The 20,165-nt window shown below is 35.8% G+C and overlaps 1 protein-coding gene across 4 annotated transcripts in view; it reads right to left on the bottom strand.

Moving 5' to 3' along the window:
• Window positions 1-16,781, bottom strand: part of LOC149789214 (uncharacterized) — a 44,341-nt gene extending 27,560 nt beyond the window's left edge. The window contains exons 1-2 of one of the 4 annotated variants that reach the window (XM_089975380.1): window positions 16,478-16,781; window positions 1,509-1,637 (exon numbers count right to left, since the gene is read on the bottom strand). In XM_089975380.1, the coding sequence (XP_089831506.1) occupies window positions 1,509-1,616 (108 nt within the window). In that variant the 5' untranslated portion in view covers window positions 1,617-1,637; window positions 16,478-16,781. Of the gene's footprint in view, window positions 1-1,508; window positions 1,639-1,920; window positions 2,108-2,572; window positions 2,669-16,477 lie in introns of those variants that run through there. The other 3 variants (XM_089975382.1, XM_089975381.1, XM_089975383.1) reach the window with 3 other exon arrangements.
• Between the last annotated feature and the right edge of the window lie 3,384 nt (window positions 16,782-20,165).

Below are 20,165 nucleotides of genomic sequence, written 5' to 3'. Positions count from 1 at the left end.
AGTTTAATGAAGCATCCAACTCTGTCTTAATGAGGGACCCCGAGTGGCCGAGTGGTCTAAAGCGCTATCGGTTACGGATCACTGCCGTCTCACCTCTGTCTGCGCCGGTTCGAGTCTTAGATTCAGCCAATGTGGGGTATATGAGAAAGCTTGCCAGTAGCTAATCGTGGGTCGCTGGTTCTTTCTGGGGTTTTCCCGGGTTCTTCCTCCACCATTAATACTGGTCGCCATGTATAGCCTATCGTGTGCTGAAAAATGGCGTTAACCCTTACAACAACAACAACTGTCTTAATGATTGCTTCTGTGTCACTCAGCATTTACTGGGCAAAATATTTAAAGCATTTATCTATCAAGTTTGACATTATGTTTATGGTTACAGTATTAACACTTTTGTTCGGTAATAGTACATGTGCTTTCAGGTAGTCCGTTGTAATCAGACTAAGTGGAAACTGAAATACTATCTTTGCAATTCCCAAATATCAATATCTGATAGTGGAAATATTGAATATCTTAAGCAACTTAAAAGAAGAGCAGCATAGTAAACAGAGTTAATCACATTTGCTTTCGCTTGGTATTTGTCTGTAGGTAAATGATATCTCATTTATTACCCGAAATATAGGGAATATGTGTGCTTCAAAGGAGTGAATTACATATATATTTCTTAGAGTGGCTCCAAAATATTTTCACCCATTAGATAAAATACATCAGTTACTCACGAGAAGCAAGCACATTTTCTTTTTAGTTATGCTCAAAAATACTGGCTAGCATATGAATAAACAGAACCAACAGAATTCTTATTGGATCACGTGCTATGACAGTGGTTACCGTTTATGTTCTAGTGTGTTTTGTGATTATCTGCATAGAAAACACAAACAGTAGCAAACATTTCTACCCAATGTAAAGTAAAAGAACACACTGACATCAAGAAATACAAAGAATGTGCACCTTGCTAGATATCAATTACAGTACGTCTTCAAAAGGAAGTTGCTGTACTTACCACTAGACCGCGCAATCGTCTAAAAATAACTTTAAATGTCTTGCTCATTAAAGTTAGCAATGTATGTGGATGGGTGGTGAGAAAATATATTATTTCACTCCAGTGAACAAGCAAGATTATTTCGAACATAAAATACATTTGCTCTCTCTCTCTCTCTCTCTCTCTCTCTCTCTCGTTATTATTCACTAGTATCTAATAATATTACATTAGTTGCATTAAATGTACTATAACTCACCTCAGCTAAAATAATGTAAACAGAAAGATCCAGACACGATGAGTATATTGAAAAACGTAAAAGGTTTCACAAAGTTGTGAATAACAAATACACATGAAATGATATCTGCAATTCATGCACCACCCAAGGTCCCGCATTGGAAATATTAGTATGGTTTTTTTTTTTTTTTTTGGTTTTTTTTTGGTTCGCATTATTTGCTGCGTACGATCTGTTTTTATCCTTGTCTACCTGTATAGTTTGAAAGATACCCTACTCAAATGAATAATATCGGCTCACCCTTATTGACTGCATCGTTGGGCAGTCTTTCCAAAGCTGCAATCCGTTGTCGTACGACATCGAAAGGGAACAAAACAAGCAGACAAGCAGAAGGAATTCTAACGCCATTTTGATCTTAGACAGGTCATCCTAAAAGGGCAAGAAAAGAAAAACAGAATCAGCATGGTGTCTATTTTTTGTATAATGTAATAATATTCTTTAAAACGTGTCTTATAAACATATATTGTAGAAGGGACTCTGAAAATGTAACAAAGAATTACACATGTAATATTTCTTACAACATAATCTGACTATATGATAACTATATAATACATGCACACAAACGCACTTATCCTACCCTCGTACCTGTATTACATTCCAACCCACCTGTCTTTCCTACCCAACAACTTAACTATCATACCCACTTACCTACCTATTATTCCGGTCTGCATGTACGACTTATATATCCTACATTCCGTCTGTCAAACTAACGACGAGGTCCGAAACACCAGGGAATCAAAACTTTAAAGTCTCGTATGAGAAAAGCATAGTCCTTATAAAGTAATGTATACAATTTGTTACCATACATTAATGAAAATGGCAACAATAACTATGAAGAAAATTAATAGAACATACTGGTATGTATACACGAATCCTAAATCAAAGTCGACCGCCAAATCTGAATGTTGCGTCTGTACTTTGGACTTGATTTGTAGGCCTACCGCCCGTACCACTGCATAATTAATCCTTCGTGGCGAATCATTGGAAGGAAAACAAGATCGATATTGAACATATGAGTGTACAAAATGTCCATTTTGTAAAATTAGGCTTAAATGACATGTGTTACAGATACGTTAAACATTTAGTACCTTTGGCAAAACTCAAGAATATAATGATACATAGTACGGTCAATTAAAATCTGTTACAAAATACTCAGTCAAATATTAAAATGACATGAAATCATAATCTAAGGACACAAATACATGAAATAAATATATTTTAATATAACTCCGATGAAAACATCAAATTAGTATAAATTATCAATGAAGTAAACTGCACAGTTCTTTAGGCGTTTACTGACTCAAGCATAAACGAACACGTTCTCGGACTAATCACGCAATAACAACCATTTCTTCCATAGCCGCAAAAGACACACTCATGCAAATAACATATCACTTTGGTACCAAAGTATGGCTTGTCTACACAAGTAACTAGCATGCAATCAAGATTCCAAAAACTCTTGAAAATCACTAAGAAACGTGTGCATTTCCTGCCAGGCATTACAAGATTTTTTAAGAAACTGTTTAGGGTCATAAACGATAAGAACGAGAACGTAATAAATTACCACTGGGATTTAAACTCTACTTGGAAATGACGGATCACTCATTTATATCTAATTGAATTTTACCTGTATAATACAGGTGCGTCTTTCAATGTGCTCTAATTATTAAACCATAAATAAATTATAATCGAAAATATAAAATAATGACTTATTACCCATCAAATTAATAGTATTTACCTACTCTGCACAGGCCAAAGAGTTGTTTCTCTCTCTCTCTATAAAAATCAGAATCTACCAATAAATAAAAAGATCCCACTATTTTCAGTTCAGTTTTATTCAGGTGTCTTCTATGGTAGGACTCTAATGTCACACTGTACTACACAAATACTAAGTTTAGAAATCAGTATGTTTTTTGTCATAGTAACATCATAAGGGTTTTGCTGAAGGCATGCCCGATTTCTACTTTCGACCAGTTGTGTACATTTTATGTACATGATAAAGACAAAAAATGTTGTAAAGGTTTAGATATATTGAAAATATAGAGATACAGATCAAGAAAAAAAATATAAGGACACAAGTAGATACAGGGAGAGGCAAGTTAAGACGGTCGGGCAAGAAAGGGACTGAGGAAATGATAGCCGTTAAGTGTATACAGTGATAGTGTATTCGTATATGCAAAATTTGTTATTCAATTCAAACAAACCGTTTAGCTCCAACCCCCTGAATTTTTTTTTTCCGCAGGGAATGTCTTTAGTCCAAAGGAATGGGTTTGCTTGGAACTATTGGAATGTATGCTGTTGAACACAGGCAGTGACTCCGATAACAAATGTGGCAAATTTTAATTTCGCGCTTTTGTGGGATTAATAAAAAGAACTACTTTCAAGATCAATCGTATCTGAATAGGAACGCGTAGAGTCACGTTGTCAATCACGTTTCGTTTATTCTCACGATTATCCCGAGTTCAGTTACCCGACAAGTCTAACAGTCTACAGATCAATGAGACGTATTATTACTTTTAATGCAACTCAATGAATAAGATATGTAACTAAGCAAAGGCTTAAGGAAAAGCGGCAACCGGATGTGCATTAAGGGGTGGGAGAGTCGGTAGCGCGCCATCAATTGGCCTGTCATGTTTTGACACTTTCATATATATATATATATATATATATATATATATATATATATATATATATATATATATATATATATATATATGCATCAAAGGAAACAACCTAGGCTACGTGCTTAGCATATGCCGGACTCGCGAACAGAGGATGCGAATTCGACACTGCATAGATCATGCCAGGCCAGTCTCTGTTGTATATCCCTCGGAAAGACACCAGTTGTCTTGGCACCATATCACTTTTCATTTGTTGATGTGCCATTTGACACCAACAGACCTAACCAAACAAATCGTTTAAGGCAAATTTATGTTGCACTAATTTTCGTTTTACTTTAGAGGCCCACCAGTTTTAGCAGCTATGGGTATGTGAGTGTGGAATAATGGAACACCCCACTCTATTACGTTAAAAAGCTAAAATGACTGCGGAAAGCTAACACATCTCAAGAGGCACCGAGTGGCCGAGTGATCTAAAGCGTTCACCGTTACGGATCACTCTTTCCGGGTTCTTCCTCCACCAGTTATACTGGCCTCCATGTATGGCCTATCTTGTGCTGAAAAAATGACGTTAAACCCCATAACTTACTGAGTTTGTATATTACATTTGTTATATCATAACTCTGTATGATGTATGAACAAACAGCCTCATTAGTTGGCGGTGGTCAGAGATAGGCCTGGATCTTGTAATGGCGTATGGTACACGTGTATACATGTACAACACTTATCTACAGTTAGTGTGAGAATGCTTCCAACAATTTTACAAAGATGTGTCGGACTGAAGACTCCATGAAAACATCATTCTCAGTATGCGGTATAATGTTGATTCTACAAGGTTACACACAGAGGATCTCAATTTGAAAGAATGACAAGGTCTGATCATTTAGGGCTTTTGCTAGCCTTAGCGACCAAAGGCAGGCAATTATTCAACGAATTTTATCATTTCATTATTAAATCATTACCTACTTTAGACTCTGTTTATAGCCCAGTTTTGTTTGAGTGAGAAGACGGTGAAAGAAGAACACATAATGCCTGGCATTTCATTCTTTCAAGTAGATGAATTGCTTCAAAGTTCTTTTCAGCTAACAGTTTCTCTTCAGAGCAAACTGAATTCTCGACGCTTTCCATAAATTAGAACGGTATAGACCAAGATCTGATATTTCAGGCAAATCAAGGTCTACCCTGTTTGCTTTTAATCATGAGCACAACGATAAGCTTGGACCCTGATTTAAATGGCGCATTGTGTAACAGCATATCTGGGCCTAGACTGTTCGCAGATGGCTGAGTGCTACACACGATCTAAATACGGTATACCCGAAGTAACACACCTGGAAACAGAAGTGTCTCTAGACAGACCAGTCATAAAGTAATCAGGTGATAAAATCACAATATATTGCCTTCATTTATTAATCTTAAAACTTATTGATAGTGAAGCTTAGGTTCTCGAGTATTCTTCAATATAATATTGAAAATAATAAAATCATGGGAGCTGGAATGAACCACACCAGAGTGGTACTAAATATGAGACCGTACTTTTTCACAGATTGTATAATTACGATTTCCCAATAGGGTACACAAATTTCGGCCAATTAAAAAGACCACAAGAAACAATGTGTTGTGTTTGTCTACTTAGGGCGGAATGTGACAGATGATGGTATATTCTATATAGCGAAATCTGCAATAATGTCTATGCGACACTAATTATATTCGTATGTCAAAGATAAGAAAAAGTATTCAGAAATGTTGTTCTTAACAGCCCTTTATATCCATGAGTCCATAAGAAGACAGATTTCAGTAACTTTAATTTTATCTTTCCACGGGGAAAAGTGGAGGTGGGATGACAGTGATCATTTCGAAGTCAGAGTGACCAACTGTGGTACGGGTAAGACCACGATGGAATGAAATTTTCATATCATAATGATTTTAAAAGAGGATAATTGTCGATAATCTATGTTAGATACATCGTCACGTACAACAGGCATAGCCTCTGTTTCAGTTATCGTCTCAAAAATCCTCCCTCATGATCGATGTATAAGTTCTTTTTAAATCAACTAAGATTATAACACTTTCTCAAAACATTTTCAAAAGACTGGTGATACAAGAATAACTGCATCATGTGATTCTATAAAGCAAGAGGCTTGCGCAATGTCCACACAAAATTTGAAGATTTCTTTAAATCCTATACAAGCTTCACTTTGTTTATTGAGATGAACAAAAAATACACTCTCTTACGGTTATGGCAGGAAGTTTCAAATTCTTATTTTTTCTATCCCTATTTGCATACCTAAATCTAATACGCTCACGACGTTTTAAAAGCATTACAATCTAGGACAACCTTAAGTCTCTTTAACACTTTTATTTGAAAAGAAATTTAAAGAATTTTAGTAACATGAGGCCCAATTTCCTTATCAGTTCCTGACAATTGTAAGTTGTCAACAGTTAATTCTTCTTAATATTTCTTAGGAGTTGTACAAATCAAGCAATTGTGATGTTATTTCCTTTGCAAATATTGAACGATAAAACTTGTTGGAAACCAAGCAAATATTTTCTATTTGTTCCCATGATACACATTGGGCTTTTAAACTTTTTGCATGCCGCTTTTAAAAGTAAATAATTCTGAAGGCCATTTAGTAATGGTTTTGAAATCAAATCCCCATCTGAATTTTTTTAAATTTCAGCAGCTTTTTCCACAAAAAAAATTTAGATGAATCAGACATGATAACGGGTATCATAATATAAAATTGATTTGGACTTAACAAAATAATAATAAATAAACAAATATCATTGAACAAACATGTGCATTAATGGAAACGTACATTATATGTCGATGTTGATTCATACAAAAACCACATTCTCAATTTTAACAAGCAGGTAAACGACTTAGAAATGATTCAGCAAAAATATGCTGAATAAGTAACAAATTCTGACGTAAAGAGACAAAATGATTCAAACTTCTTATGCTTAATACCGGTGCATTCATCGCCAACAGGGGTTATTTCATTCTGATGTTGTTATCGATTAAATAAAAGTTAGGTGTTATTAAAAATGTAAATTTCAAGTTGGTTGACATATATTTAATAACAAAAATATTTTTGTAATTTGATCAAGTAAATTATTAACAACGACGAAGATTAAGATGCAGTCTGCGATTTTTTCTTCTTGATGTACTGCCGTATATGTCGTAGAGATCGTCATTATTATCATCAAATTTTTTAAATCATTTGTGATGTTTTAAATGAAAATCAGTACTTATCTCCTATGTACATGACTGAAAACCAATTTCAGTTGCATGGTGTGTTTGGAAACTAGTCATCATCCATCTAATGAAAGTATAAAGAATTCTTGTTTGAAATTAAAACATATCTGCCATGCTTCAATATACTTATGAAGGCATCGCGGCTGATAAGGTCTCACCGGATAGTTTCGTATTTTGACACTCCGTAAAGTTTAAGTTCATGGTAGGAGCGTGAAAAGGAAGAGCCTTGTGTATATAAATTCACACAGAAAACAAAATCGGCAAAATAGTTTAAATTACTTCGAGTTATACTTGAAAATGGGTCAGCTTGTTTGGCGAATGCCTGTCACAGTTTGATTCGCAATGGAGATCAAATGCATATGAACATCCAACTTGGCATACGTAATTACGTATTTCTGCTACAGCGGTAAATATCTCAAAATCGAGATCAGTGTGGGGATGATTAAAAACATGACAATTTCTTATAAATACATTTTGTAGATTCCTTCATAACAGGAAGTATCTTTACGGTGGCACTATTGATCAGTTTATGTTTGTAAAATTGATCAAAATCTATTTCATCAACTTTAGTTGAACATGTTCATACGATGTATTACAGAATCAGTACATTTCAAAGCACAAATAGGAATAAAATCAATACTGTAAATGGTTAAGCCTTGAGATTTATTAAGAAAAAGTTAACTAATTACTGGGGGACATGGCGGTGTAATTGTTAACTATTTCTCGTGTCAATTAGACCTATTCACTTGCACTGTTGTATTTAATACTATACTTTTACCAACGCACACATGCTATCCTCCTACGGCGTTACACAGCACAATGTACTCTCGATTTTACATTGCATACTACACTCTACAGTTACATCGCTACACATAATATACTCTGCTGCTCAGTACAAGAAACTTTCCACGTACACTATTACAAAGCATTGAAAATTCTCAACCTATTCACTAACACAGCTCACTGTAAGCGCCGCCTACACATTTAAACGATCGCACATGAAGATACACTCTACTTACACTACTAATCAGTACCTAATGTGAGACATATCTCTGTATCCCACCTTGACTCTACCCTAGATGAACAAATATGTAACTGTATTTGGAGGAGGTGCAAAACACTTACCCCAAAGGTATATCGCACTACCCCCTTTTGTGGTAAATATGTACCACTCTCTAAATATGACATACATAATAAGACAAGGATACAAATAACTAAGAGGGATTTAATTATCAAAATCATTCATGTAAGCTTCGTATAGAAAAAACTGTGTATCTCGCATCAAATACACATGCATGTCATGTATATTTGATTTAATTTAATTATTTTAAGATTTTACAAAAATCCTTTTTTCAAAAAAATTTCATTACATGTCAAAGTAATACAATTTTGTTTACTGGAATTTGATACTTTCCAGAAATTAGACTGACCTGTTTGACATTTTAATTTTTTTAAAATTATTTGGATTCTAATAGATTAATTCCTTTTCCTGAAAAAAAATTTGAGTGCTCATACAGAATTCTTGGACAAAGACATTTCTTGAAATTTGACTCGGAAATTCAAACACCAAAATATTGTTTGTGAAATAACAAAGAACTGTAGACACAACAACACAATACTAGCTACAATATACGTCATCGCCTTCCGTTTTTATATTTTTCGTCGGGACTCGAACTTGAATTTATTAGAACATATCATTACTAGGACTTCTAAAATTTAAATCGTGGATTATTCTTGGATTATTTTTTTATTTGATTCTTAAAACCGTATTTTTTTTTTTCATTTTTACATTGTTTTAAAATTATTTGTTAAATAATACAAAGCTTGCTGTTTTCACTTTTTCTTTGTTACTGTTTATTAGAGCCTAAACACGTAACATACAACTATATGGTACTTTGTAATCAAAATGCTTCTGCTAAAATCAGAAAGTTGACAATGATGCTTTCCCATCCATACTTCAATATATTACGGTTTAGTTTATTGTTCCGTGTTTTTGAAAAGTAAGATACCAGAGTGGAATTTATTCATATATATGAATACCCCTTAATATACTTCGGTGTAACTAGAAAAAGGAAAGGAAAGCTCGGGTATGTCGTTTCCAATGTGACGCTGCTACAGGCGGATTTACAGTTATTTGAAATTTGGAATTTATAACATGAATGCTCAATGGATCTGGAATTTAATGAAACATCTTCAATAAAATATACAATGAGTCGCCTACAGTCAGCTGCTGCATTGTGAAATTATTAAATGAATTTTATAACAATGGCGTGTGTTTTGTCTGTGTATGTGTGTGTTTTCCTCTGTTCGGAAATGAAGACTGGTACATCTTTTCCGAGGATAGTTTGATTTGCAGTATATGCAATTAATAACTGACTTGATATATATATGTTGGTATGGACCTCCATGCGTTCCAATACCAGGTAAATAAAATTAAAAGGCCTTAGCAAGCAACAGTCATCAAAAACCGTCATATTTCTGTATAAATCACTTTCAGTATACAAGTAATGTATTCATTAGTTTCCTTTTTGTCCGTTCATTCATTCATTTATCAAAAAGAAACGGCGAGGCTTAAAGAAAATCTATTTCACCTTGTATTTTTGTCTGTCTGCTAAAAGAACCACTTAACATAATAAGGAACTATGGTATAATGTTCGAGAACTCCGAGGTGCTATACCTTCGACAAATCTATCGATCGATCGATTGAAAGATAGAAACACCAGTGTTTACGAAATATTAGTGCTCGTAAAAGGTAAGCACATTTCGAAAAAGAAACGTAGTGAACAATAATCTGTCGTGTCAAACTTCATAAATTTCAACTTTGTATGTGTAAAATTCTCTAGTGCCTTGCATAATTAAGTGTACAGTGGAGCTCAGCAATAATCAAATATATATATAGTCAGTAAAAATCCTGACATTACGTGGGCGAACAGACAAGGGGCGCTTTTTCTTTAAAAAAAATACATAGGCTGTTCAGTCAGTAATCCTTAGATAGCTTGCTTTTAATTCACCACGTTTGTGTTTGTACCTACTGCCAGGTAAAACTAGATTGTGCCAGGTAATGCGCAGAAAATTTCTTATGGGACATAGAATGTCAGGTGGTACTGAAAACGTCTCAAGATCAAGTACTCCTAACATTGTGGAAATTCCATCAATTTGTCATATATTCTCTCAACAACTCGTATAGCTGAGTCATTTGTTCTTCGATGTGGAGAACACTTTAAAAAAAAAAACACCAATCTCCGAAGAAATCCTTCAGAATTAAAATCGCCAATAACTGAAGAAAAAAAAAACGCCAGGTTTTCGGTTCAAAACTGTCTCATTCCGAATATATGTATAGTGAGACTGTTTGGTATATCTGTAGCTTTCTATTACAGAGGAAGATACATTTCTTTAATGAATGTCCCCTATGAATGGAAAAGCATAGCCTATACTTTATGATAATTCACGATACGTTTACAGTCATGCAGTGCCTGTCCAATATAATTGTCACATATGTACAGGATGGACAGAGACTGTCCCTCATGTGTATCCCCCATGAACTGACATACAGAAACCGTGTCTTGTGACTATCCCAAACATTTTGTACAGTGACTGTCCCTTATAACTGTGATATATTAATTGATGTACAGAGATTGTCCTTTATGATTGTTCCCAATAAACTGACATATACAGACTTCCATTGTAACTGTCCCAAAACATATGTGGATATATTGTTTCAAATGAATTCCCATATGAACGGGTATACAGAGAGTATCCCCTGCGGCTATCCCCAATCATAATAACAGTGTCCGTCCTTTTTAACTGTCCCATATAAAGGGAATATACGAAGACTGTAAGTTAAAGCTGATCTCTATAAACTGACATACAGAAACTGCCCTTATTACTGTCCACTATGCGATGACGTACATATGTGACCATGATGAATGTGCCCTATCAATGGACACAGAAACACTTTCCCTTGTGACCGCCCCCTAAAAATCGACGTACCGATGTGTCCATAATGACAGTTACATATGAATGGGCATACAGCCACCATCCATTATGACTCCCTTAGGAAGAATTACGCATAAAACACCCCATATGACAAAATTTTTAGAAAGGATGTCGTTTTGAAAACAGATTAGCAAAATATGTCCGTATGAGTTGATGCAGGGAGAATATCGCGGTTTTCTTAGGTGTAACAGTGATGCAGAAAATTAAGACAGAATACTGAATTTTCTAAGTAGAACAACCTGGCTTGCATACTACTACCCTGATGAATGTGCCCTATCAATGGATTGATGGCTTGCATACTACTACAGATACGACTTCAAAAAATCTTTGCATGTGTTGACTCTTAATTATTTCACAAGCAATTCTAAATTTGTGGAAATATATATCCGTAATATCAATCTCAGCCAACAACTTAGACAAAATTCTGAATTTTATCAGACAAGTTTTGCTTTTTGCGGAGCCAAACCATGAATTTCCTTTCCACACTATATGGGATCAGCCGACTAATCGAAAGGTTATAAGAAGCGTTATCGTCAACATCAACAGTAACAATCACATTGCATGATTGTGTGTAATTCAGTACTACCTTTTTAAAAGAATGCACACTCAAGTGCTTACCTGTAGGAATGCACACTCATGTGTTTATCTGTAAGAATGTACATTCATGTGCTTACTTGTAAGACCTTATACATGTTCACAACTAATAATTAGATGAATGTTGTATAGTGAACTCGCCTGTAATGTCTCATACATAGTTTATAGCAGTAGTGCTTCTTGTAAAGTTATTATTATTATTATTATTATTATTATTATTTACTGAGAATGCCCCTGGCAAACATATTTACTGAGACTGTGTCATGTAAACATTTATACAGAAATTGTCCTTTTTAACTATCGCTTCTTAACAGATATAAATAAACTGTACGTAATGACTTTTCCTTATGAACAGATGCATAAAAACGTCCATTATGAAAGTTCCTGGTGAATAAATGTACAGAGACCCCTTATCACTAGTTCTTATAAAAAGATACAGATACGTCCCCAAATATTTAGAAATTACCCCCTAAACAGTAATATATACATGGTTAATTATAAACAGCTGTACAGAAACTGTTCTGTGTAAATATATGTATATATATTTCATGAGATGCATATTTAGGCGGCGCTTCAAAATTGACAGCCCCTTCTACATGTCAGAACCTCCAGACTAAAAAGTATGAGAACAGTACTTAGTTGATGCTAAAGATTTACTTTTAAAAAAAATACAATATACAAACACCGTAAGGCATTATAAACACAGATCAAAGCAGAGGTTGTCCCTAATAAACAGATCTATAAAGACTGTTTCCCATGAACAGATTACGGAGTCTGTTCCCAATGAACAAACGTGCAATGACTGAGCAGTTATTTCGACTGCCCGTGCTGAACAAGCATAAAACATTTTGTATAAGTGTCTTTCGTGAACAGACGAAATGATATCTTCCGAAGAGAACACATGTATAGAGCTTATCCTTTCATTGTTTGTATACCTCTAATATATTTCCACTGCAAATACACATAGAAATTACAACCCAACCCTTATACAATTTAAGATTTGTTTCAATATTGTAATAAATTTGGAATATGCCCATTTGGTTATAGCGTCAGGTTTTAAGGAATTCTTAGATTTTTGTGATTACTTGTCTGATTATTGGAATTGGGTGCAATAGAAATTTTCCTTTGTCCGAAATAATTAGCCAAGTACTAGGAGCAAACGTCACTGAGTGAAGTGTGAGTGAGTTTCCATGATGCCATGGATCACTAGTAGTGAATTCAGGTCAAAACCGAATGAGCGTCCCTGGAATAACAAAGTCCCTATTAAAATCTAGTGGTGTACATTGGTGGTGTGACTGCAGTGACAGTGTTTACGGTAGGAAAGGGGTAAATTACACAATGGAATCTATAATAAGAGACTCGGCAGTTACCGCTTATGCCGCCATGGTGGCAAATATGATGCAGCTGTACTGGCGACATGTGCCTGGAAACCATAGTTTTACTGGCCTAAGGTGGCGTAGTTAAAATAGTTCCTTGTGTTAAGGGTTAGTTGTATAGTTTCTTCGGCGTGAACTGCTAGCGGTACGGAAACCTAACGAAGAATACCATGCAGATTGTGGGAATCGCGCCAGGATTTGACATCGCTCGGTCAAGTAAACACCCCTGGCTTGTAACAATATCAATGTTCATAATATATTCAGGCCCATAATGCAGAGCTGCAAGGCTTTTGCAAAGTTGTCGATTGTTACCCATGTTGTCGCCGTTGTTGGGACTATTGTTCGTTGTCGTCGTTGTTGGTACTGTTGTTCGTTGTCGTCGTTGTTGGTACTATTGTTCGTTGTCGTAGTTGTTGGTACTATTGTTCGTTGTCGTCGTTGTTGGTACTATTGTTCGTTGTCGTCGTTGTTGGTACTATTTGTTCAAGATAGCACAACACTTGCACCAAAATTATACACATTTACATGTAACAGCAAAGTTGTATCATAATACATTGGCTATATGTATGAAAATGGTTGGCGACGATTGCCTAATATGTATGTATGTATGTATGTATGTATGTATGTATGTATGTATGTATGTACAAAGTTAAAGGGCACACTAGCATAATCATGGCTATACAGTGCTGAATAGGCTTAGGTATCACAAGAAAAGGCACACTGAACAACATGACATACAAACGCCATTAAACAAAGACTTTCTCAGCTTCAATAAATAACCCATTACGGGACGCAATCCAGAGCAAAAAAGTTGCCCCCAGTAGGTCTTTGCAACAGGAGGGTGCATCAGGTCAATTTTATGTCACTGAGTCTGCAGGGGGGGGGGGTCGGGGGAATACACTTAGGGCGATCCGAATTCAGTGTAATAGTTTTCTCTGTGTGGGAGCGAACCCACATTCCCAATTTAATGACGTACTGACGATTTTGTTTGCACATACCTATAAACAAGTTACTCGATTCTATGGTTGAAATATTAAAGTATTTGAAAGAGTCAAAGTTTACATTGTGTAACGAGAATGTATATGTCAATATCAGCAAACGATCGCAGCTCGCTCAAGTGATACAAAGGAATTACAACCTGCACCACAATTTTGCAACCTGCACAGTAACTTAACTGGCAAACAACGAGTACTGATAAGCTGTCTATGTGGTTTCAATAAGTAAATATTATAAATTATGAAAGGACACACGCATACACACACGCGTGCGTGCGTGCGCGCACATACGAGCTTTCATTTTGTCATGTATAGGTCGTTGACTTTGGTTAATGATTCGTTTTTAACAGAACTTTAAAAACATTATTGGCTACATTGTGCCGAGGAAATAGGAATAAAATGCCTTTTCTAAGGACGCACATAGGTAGAAAACCTAGGATGACTGGGTGGATATCAAACCCGAGACCCCTGGAATATCAGTTCAATCCTCTATCGTCTGAGCTAAAGCCAGACGCTGTATGCGTGGTTGTAAATAAAAAGAACGAGGAAGTTATCAAAATACATTTTGCAATCATGACACTACTATTCCAGCAGGTAAAACCAACAATGAAATGCATTGTGACCACACCTTATCGACATTCTTAAATATAAATCAACAGGTATGCGACGCCCATATCCTCACGGTTTGATTAATCGTTGTACCGAGATACGCTATATAATGAAGTTATTATTATTATTATTATTATTATTATTATTATTTGTACTTGTATGTTTGTATGTGTACATGCATATCCATTCGGTAAAAAATTTATATTTAACTTCGATAGTTTCATGTATAAGATTAAATAGTATGGTAGACTTCATGTTATGGTTAACACACACACACACACATGGGTTAAGAACCACTGGAGTAAGGGATGTGAAAGGCAGATAAAGTATGTATCTATGTATATATGTATGTACGTATGTATGTATGTATGTAAAAAAAAGAGGCGGCAGGCAGGTAGGTAAGGTGATAAATTAGGTTGATATATGTTGATTTAGCTCGTGTTGCATTTGCGTGCATGAGAGAATATAATGTAAATATACAAATCTTGGAAATGTACATGTAATTGACACCATCCGCTTGTGAAACACTGCTGGTAGAAACTTCGAAAGTGCCCTGTGTCCCCAGCGGCTGTGATATCCTTATGTTACCACTGCATTATACATGAACCTAGAGAAACAACTTGATACGGCTAAATGGATCAAATGTCTTGTCCTGGAATGATGCATTTGAATCACTAGCATAACTGAGGAAAAGTTACCCGATGCTCTTAAATTATGATATAGTGTGTACAAAAAATACACAATTTGCCCCGGTGTGTTTTCATAGTGATCTATCACTGCATACTAAATAAGGAGTAGGTCAAACTTTACGAGGCCAAACGGGTGGTATCATTTGCGGTTAGGGGTAACAATTCGTAATTATACATTTTACGGTACACATTTTTGGGGGCAAAACTAAAGGCCGGTCTCAATGGCCTTTTGTGTATGTACTTTTCATGACATAGTACGATAATCAGAATGGAGAATTGTTGAATTAGGAATAAAATGAACCAATCCTTAGAAAACCCACAGTCATCTGCCTTCAGACAAGTTGCTATTTGGGCCAGCCCGACACTGGATAGAGTTCAAATTTCTTTTGCAATAAGATTTTCAATCCTCCCTCCTCCCTCTCCCATCCAGTTTATACAAACTAGTTTCTAGTTATTTGGACAAGTTAGATTTATCTAATCTTGACACTCGAGGGTGCCTTGGCAATCGAGGGTACACTCCATTGTTGTATCTTTATCAGTGTGATGTGCACATAAATGGTACGAACGCCTTTGTGGCTATCAAGATAATTTACGAACTATGCAAGGTAAACGCGGGTATTATATAGACCAACAACACAATACACAACATCCTGACTCAGGGGTGCAATGCTATGGGAATGCGTTCCCTTAGTTTTTTTGCGCTTTCCCAAACTATACTGCGATCTACATTGTCCCCACCCCACTCACCCACCCCCGCATCTAGGTAATATCCGTTCCCTCACTTCTTTTATATTGCGTTTTCTCACTTCGTTATTTAGCACTACACCATTGTCTTGAATACACAATGCCCTGAACATATAACTTGATGATCATCTACACACATAGTTCCTGGTTATGAAACGTGTTTAGATACAATTATAGAGTGACGTTATGAGTTTAATAACATCTAGGTAAGCTTATCATCTGAATGGCGGCAATGCAGACTTGAGTTTGTAGGGCGTAAACTTTTGCGTGTGTGTGTGAGAGAGAGAGATAAAGACAAACAGACAGACAGAGACACAGAGACAGAGATTTACCTTTCAAATCTTAGGAAAACTGGCATCCTTCTTGTGTTAAACACACATATCTACAATGGTTACATTACTAATGCTCCAGAACGATTATCGAGTACCTAACTGCTCGTCATACCCAGTCTGACCTCATTTTACCTGTATTGTATACAATACACAGTTTTATTCTCGGTAGTTCTATTCGGCATATCCATCAACTCTTCTGAAAGAATGCTAAATGTCAACAAGTCAATAGGATATGGTTTATAAGTTGTTGATATTGTTGTTGTTGTAGACCCATAGTTAGTGTTGTAGATCCATAGTTAGTTTTGTAGCTGTTTCAGCTCATCTCGCATCTTGTTCGCAAAAGTCGTAGGGGCGTTGTTATTCGTAATTAAATGTGTAATATCCCTGAACTCCTTCTACACCGTTAAAACTAGAAACGTAAATAATGAAGAAGGATAATACTAAGAGTGTAGATTATGTCAACACTGTCGGAATTTCAATTAGGACATTGGAGGCAAGGCTTCCAAATATTGAGATCTCAACCCTATATGAAATTATAGGATACGAACCCAAATTTATGTAAACTTGTTGTTAATACTAATGAGAACTCAACCCTTAAAGCACAGTCGCAATGATACAAAGATACATGTAGTAAATGAAGGGAAAAAAAAGATCCAAAACATTCCACTGGGCCATCAGGCCGTGTGTGGCAAATGAAAAGCTACTGAGATCCCCACCCAATAAACACATATGCATACTTACTTGACATATTAATAAAGGTGTATATATGCACATGGCATATTTCCCCGTGTCCAACTTTGCTTTGAGGGACTTAGCCAAAATGCTAATAATTTGTGAAACGTGGGGCAAGTGCGTTTTAAAACACAAATTTCAAGCTAATATAAGTAATGATTCATATTTTTTTCTTTTTGACACAGACGTGAGTTTGACATTCATTTGCATGTGACGCTTATGTAAGCAATGTTAAATCTGAGCCATATTCATATTAAGAGTTCATTTTCCTTGATAAAACCTAACAGTGAACAGGTTTATGGGTGGCCGGATGTATAGATGTATGGACTGATTGATTTTTGAGAGTCCATATGGTTTTTCATCACATTGGTAGATACCTTTTTGGAGTCTATTTAACGTTAATTCTTTGTACCAAATACAAGTAAACTACGTACCTAGTATCTCTCATCTACAAACGGACCTGCCGGCTTGCTTATCTATTCATTTAATCTGCAGCCAGCCAACCCTCCTAACTCTCTACATATCTTCTTTCTACCCATATACCTACAAGCTAGCGTCTTCTTAGGTTACCTACCAACCAATAATTCTTTCTTTCTATATATTTACATTTTATTTTGCTATTGTGGTTACTGCTTTTTGATCATATTTAACGACCTCTATTATAACATACCAGAATCTTACATCTCTCTGTTCTTGTTAATATCGTGTCAATGGATAGATAATACAATTTTGAACCACATATATTTGTGCACCGTGAATATTATTGGTGATGACGGTTTCAAGCGTCAAAGATCGATAAAGGTCAATTGTTTTTATCTTATTTGGACGACAGCGTATTTTTTACTATTTGGGGATAAATTGTTTTAAATAATTATGGCGATTAACTGCCAAGACTTTTTTTTATAGGATTGTTTCTGTTTCATAACTTTTTACACCAACTCACTAAACGAAAGGACGCAATACTTACAATAAAAAATTAAAACTGTATATCGCACTAGTGCAGCAAACACTTACTAATAAGTCTATATTTTTCTACAAAAACACAAAGCCACATCTTATTGCATTTAACAGCTTTAAGAGATGTGATAGAAATATATCCACAGATTAACATGAAAGTAACAATATCAGTGGGTAGGGATAGTGTGTATCTAGTACAAGCTTGGTCGGGATAAAAGAGGGGTAACATCTAGTTTTGTTCAAGAAAAAGATTCAAAGGAATAAGAATCTGAAAAAGAAATATCCCAATGTTTTAGAACAGATTCCGTCTTTCAGATTCTTTTGTTCAACGATGAAAAAGTAGTAATATGGTAGTGGGGATTGGGGGTCATATGGAGAATTAACATTATGCAGTAGGTTAACATGAAGTGGTCGGTACGTGGCTATACCATTGGTCCATGTGAGGGCATTATTGATCGAAAGTGTCGAAAGTGTTTATCAAGGTCAAAAGTGTGCATAAGGTCTAACAAGGGCCGACAAATTGGGGGGGGGGGGGGGGGCAACGAGGGATATGTCCCCGGGGCCCGGCCAAACAACAAATATTATGTTTGAAAAAGAACTAGGAGAGGCCCGTGTGTTTCTTACCCCAGTGCCCGTGACCGCTTTCTACGGCCCTGGGTCTAACGGGAGTAGTACTGTCAAAAGTTTTATCTACAACTCAACATACATCTTTAGACTTCAACACACCACATATACTATCTAAACACAGACTTCTGCAATCCAGCACCAGATTTGTGATTACTATCCAAACACACAATAATAATAATAATAATAATGAGGACTTTGTATAGCGCCTAATCTTTAGAAGCTCTAAGCACTTTACAACATTAGACAACGCATATAAGATAAAATACATATAATGATATGGTTACAAAAGCAAACACCATGAAATTAGAAAACATAAAAAAACATGCTGAGAATATTTGAGGTAGAAAACATTATTAGGTCTTTAGGTTTGTTCTTGCAGTCGAAATAAGTGAGCTTTGAGAACACTGTGTCTTTGTGTCTAAGTTCAGTAGGCAATTCATTTCATGATGCTTTCACATAATGGGGGTTGTCGGGGTTTAACAGCATGTCTGAAATGCCGATTGATGACTCTACACTATTTCACATCTTGCTTAAGTTGTCTTGAAAATGTACTTGTTATGTAGCCTAGGAGCGGAGAGAAACGGATTTAAATATTGCAACCATCCCGTCAAAATTAGGTCAGAATTTAGGATCTCTTGTCCATTCAGAAGACAGAGGACACGTGACGTCACTGTTAGTAAAAGTGCGCATCAGCGTTCTCACAGTTTACCATTGATACAAAGTTTTAATATAATGAAAACAATGTATTGTGATGCGCCAGCTGCAGATACTTCGTATCCTAAGAACGGTAGTGATATGGCTTCTGATGCAGCTGTAACCAGTATTCTTCTTCCAGAAGAGGATAACTTCAACTCGGCTTTCGATGATTTCCTTTCGTCTTCGCAAAATATTTTGCCTGCGATGATAGTATTATCTTCACCAACTTCTCCATCCATGCCACTGATGGATGATTTCAAATCTGAGCAAGAGAAAGCAAGAAGAATTGGAGAATGGTTTTATATTTTTTAATTTGCATTTTATTTTTTTTTATTTTTTTGCAGCTCCAGAAAGAAACAGAAGAAGCATCCATCGTTATGGGATCGATATGCTACAGTCACGGCTCAAAATTTCTCAGATACGATTGACAGTTTCTTTTTAAATATTTTTCAGAACAAGGCAACGAATGCTCCACAGTCACCATGAACGGAGCCAAACACATTTACGTGAAAGTGAGACAAATACAGATTACTAATTGTATGAGTTATTTGACCACGCCTCTGTGAGTAGAATGCCTAAAACGTTTGGTATGACAGTAATGGTCAAAGATTATTTACCAAGATTTTTTGGATACCGAAGCTAATCAATACTTTGTGCTCTCGCAGTTGCCTGATCT

This window comes from Sinohyriopsis cumingii, chromosome 11 (assembly GCF_028554795.1).
Source record: "Sinohyriopsis cumingii isolate HCF-2022 chromosome 11, ASM2855479v2, whole genome shotgun sequence".
NCBI lineage: Eukaryota > Metazoa > Mollusca > Bivalvia > Unionida > Unionidae > Sinohyriopsis > Sinohyriopsis cumingii.
Note: the sequence above shows the minus strand (reverse complement) of the source record. Positions and strands in the feature narration are given on the sequence as shown.